Source organism: Cornus florida, unplaced genomic scaffold (assembly GCF_030987335.1).
Source record: "Cornus florida cultivar Cherokee Brave unplaced genomic scaffold, ASM3098733v1 CherokeeBrave_3.0.0_Hap2_Chr07, whole genome shotgun sequence".
Taxonomy (NCBI): Eukaryota; Viridiplantae; Streptophyta; class Magnoliopsida; order Cornales; family Cornaceae; genus Cornus; species Cornus florida.
The window spans coordinates 5,308,826-5,312,212 of NW_026775577.1; the positions used below are offsets into that span (position 1 = coordinate 5,308,826).

The 3,387-nt window shown below is 36.6% G+C and overlaps 1 protein-coding gene across 1 annotated transcript; it reads left to right on the top strand.

The window, feature by feature from the left end:
• Nucleotides 1–1,936: 1,936 nt before the first annotated feature.
• On the top strand, nt 1,937–3,055 carry LOC132316144 (F-box/kelch-repeat protein At3g23880-like). Its single transcript, XM_059814652.1, has one exon. It carries the CDS (start codon nt 1,937–1,939, stop codon nt 3,053–3,055), a length of 1,119 nt encoding a protein of 372 aa, XP_059670635.1.
• Nucleotides 3,056–3,387: the final 332 nt, after the last annotated feature.

Sequence of the window (3,387 nt, forward strand, 5' to 3'; positions counted from 1 at the left end):
TTGGGGTTATTTGTGTGGTGTTCACAATCCAGGACTTAAGTCTTGGGGTGTAACAAAAATATAAAATAAAACTTAGATCAAACCCATTTTTTTGGATTAATCAGAAAGATTGTATTAGAGGATTTTTATTTTCTTTTTCTCTCTCCCGCGAAGATTATGTCTCTGTCTTTCCATTCTTTGAAACTTTATGTTGAGATTTGTGCACACATTGGTACGTGAAAGTACTCCATCTTTTGTTGCGTCGCCAACACCTCCCAACGCCAGCTGCCGCCTTGGTGTTTCTGGTGCAACCACACTTCCAACCGCCTTAGAAGTGTGTTTGATGTTGAGATTAGAGAGAGAGTTGCAAAATTGAGGCCAAAATGTAAATCTAATGTTAGTAATTAACAAATCGAATTTCAAATACAGAACTTCACCATGGAAGATGGAGAGGATTTTAGAGTTGTAAAAGAGTGCGGAGAATAATAGGATTAGGGTTAGGGGATAGAGTTTATCTTCTTTTGTTTGCCATGGCGTGTTGGTTTGTTAGGCCTTGGGGGGAATGCCCCAAGTATACTTGTATTTATCTTTTCCCTTTTATCATCCATACTTACTTACCGGAAAACAAAAAGCGTGCCAGGAACTCTAAAATTTCAAATGAAAATTCAAAATATATTCCAGATGAAAGATAGAATAGATCAGGCAATTAAATGAAGGTCTAGAATAACCACCTTCAAGATTCTTTTTTGCCTTTAGTAATGAAGGATTTGGAGTAATTGCACTGTAGGAGTGAATGTAAGAACTTGAAAGTGTCGGACTTGGAAAGTAAAGTGCATTAATGAAAATAAATAAAAGACAATTACAGGAATTGAAAATAATTAAAGTGTTGTTGAGTTGTGTGTGTTGAACATGATATGTAGGTTACATTGGTAGTTACGTTGATTTGATTAGAGTTTGCCAAATTTTCTACACCTTAGTCTTCTCATGGTGCTTACGCATGTGAAACCATGTTTTCTCACATTTTTTACTATTTTCCTGCACGACTTTCCACTTGTTCGGGAATAACTGCTCTTTCGCTTCCTCCACGTGTCCCATGTTCCAAATTTTGCTTACAACCCACATTTTGCCATTTTTGCTATTATTATACACAACATTCCACTGGAATAACCATCTGCCATCACGTGCCATTGGAATAACCTCTCTTCCGCTCGAATTCTGCCATGTGTCCCACTCAAAGGTCATGCATTCCACAATACATAAGCTTACCTCTTTTTCTTCCCGGGTCCCACTTGGAAGATATAAAATTCTAGAGGGTTACTTTTAACAAGGATTATAGGTTGTTACTTATACCAAATGGCTTCCTTAGATGAAGCCACGTATTGCTTTCTCATTGTATCCTTGTCTACACATTAATTTTTTATTGCAATTGGCCGCCGCATTGTTGTTCCATTGAAAAGTAATCAATAATTATGGTGTTAACGGTGTATTGCTCATGTTTTAGGTTATAATAAGAATATGAAAATGTTATGGGGAGAGTATCTCATCACAAGCTCGCCCCCTAACTATTATATGGCAAGGTGAGGTTAGTCTTTGACCCACAATAAGGTTGTTTCTACCTAATTATTTGTGGTGATGTTTGATATAAAAGTCACTAAAAAAAGAAACAAGTAAGATATTGAGTTACAATAATAAGAGCTGCTCAGGCAAAAATGACGAGGTAAAAATAGCAGTTACTATATTTAGACAAATATTAATCTAATGGTTTTATTTTTTCATGCCGACAATGATGATTACCTGTAACCTTTAAGTTGGCCTTAACCACAAAACTTCCTCCTCCAAGGCAATTCCTTTTCTTGTTATTTTAATAAAAATCGGGTTTTAGGTTTTTCTTTTACAAATTAATTTTCCTACATTCTCAGAAAAGAAAGACCGATCTGAAATAGACTGAAGAGAGATGATGACCAGCAACAACGATTATAATCTTTTGTCAAAAGATGTGATGACAGAGATCCTTTCGAGGTTGCCTTTGAAATCACTATTCCGGTTCAGGTGTGTTTGCAATGATTGGTATACTCTCATAAAAGCCTCTTACTTTATCGCCAAAAATCAACAGAAAAACAACATTCGTCTACTTGTTCACCATTACGATTACAAAATTTTAAGATATTGTGTGGGCATATTCCCTGATGAAACTCTTGGTAAAACGTCCCCTGTGTATTTCAATCTTGATGAACTCGGGATACAAAATTATCCTGATTGTCTTATTGGTCCCATTAATGGTATATATTGTGTATATGGTAGATATGAAGATCACATGTGTCTGTGGAATCCTGCTACAAACGAATTCAGGCACATCCCTCTACCTCGTCCAGACCTTCCATCCTATATCGCCGACTTCAATAATATTTTTGGATTTGGGTTGGATGTCATGACTAACCATTACAAGGTGATTTGGATTCGACAATTTTGGGATGATGACATAGACTGCCCATATGATCCTGAAACTATTTCAGTGTATAACTTATGTACGAATTCATGGCGGCTCTTTGACTATTATTTTGATACAATGCGTTCTATAAGAAATTCTTCAGGTAATGACACCTACATAAATGGAGTTTATTATTGGCTAACAGACTCCAGTTACAATGATTTTAGGATCCTTGCATTTGACCTGAATAATGAGAATTTTCGGGAATTACCAGCTCCTTCAGATATTCCAAAAACGCAATTTGGAGAACTTGCCTCGTACAGTGACTCGATTGCTATCATCATTTATCATCCAACCGAAATTGAGAATTATATTGACATATGGGTGATGAAGGGGGAGGGATTTTGGACCAAAATAATCACCACGGGACTCATTCTAGATATCTTAGCACCGCTTGGTTTTTGGAATGATGACCATCTTTTTATAAGAACTAGGAGTGCACACTTGATTTTGTACAACATTAACACCCTAGAAAGTAGGGACCTTGGCAATTATGGAGGAGACAGTGCCCTTCTAGTTCATAAGTTCAGGGAGAGCCTATTTTCACTGAAAGAAGGGGATAATTCTTTCAGTATGGGTCAACCTTAAACCCCATCTATTTAAATTAAGCATCCACCATTAATTTGGAGTGGGAAAGGGGTACTAAACAATAGAAGAATTTCCACTGTCTATCCGGTTTTTTATCCATCAGCCATGTGTTTTCAGGAGCAACAATGAGTCAAGGAGAAAAATATAAGGGAAATGTTTAACTAGTGGATACTGAATAATTTATCTTGTTATTTTGTTGTCTTCCTTTGTTATACTATGTTATTTTATATTTTTTTGTTGTATGAACCGTTGAAGGTGGACCTTGGCGTTAAACTTGCTCCATTATTACTCGTAGGTCAGTGGTGCTCCAGTGCACTGCGCTAGACCTTTCA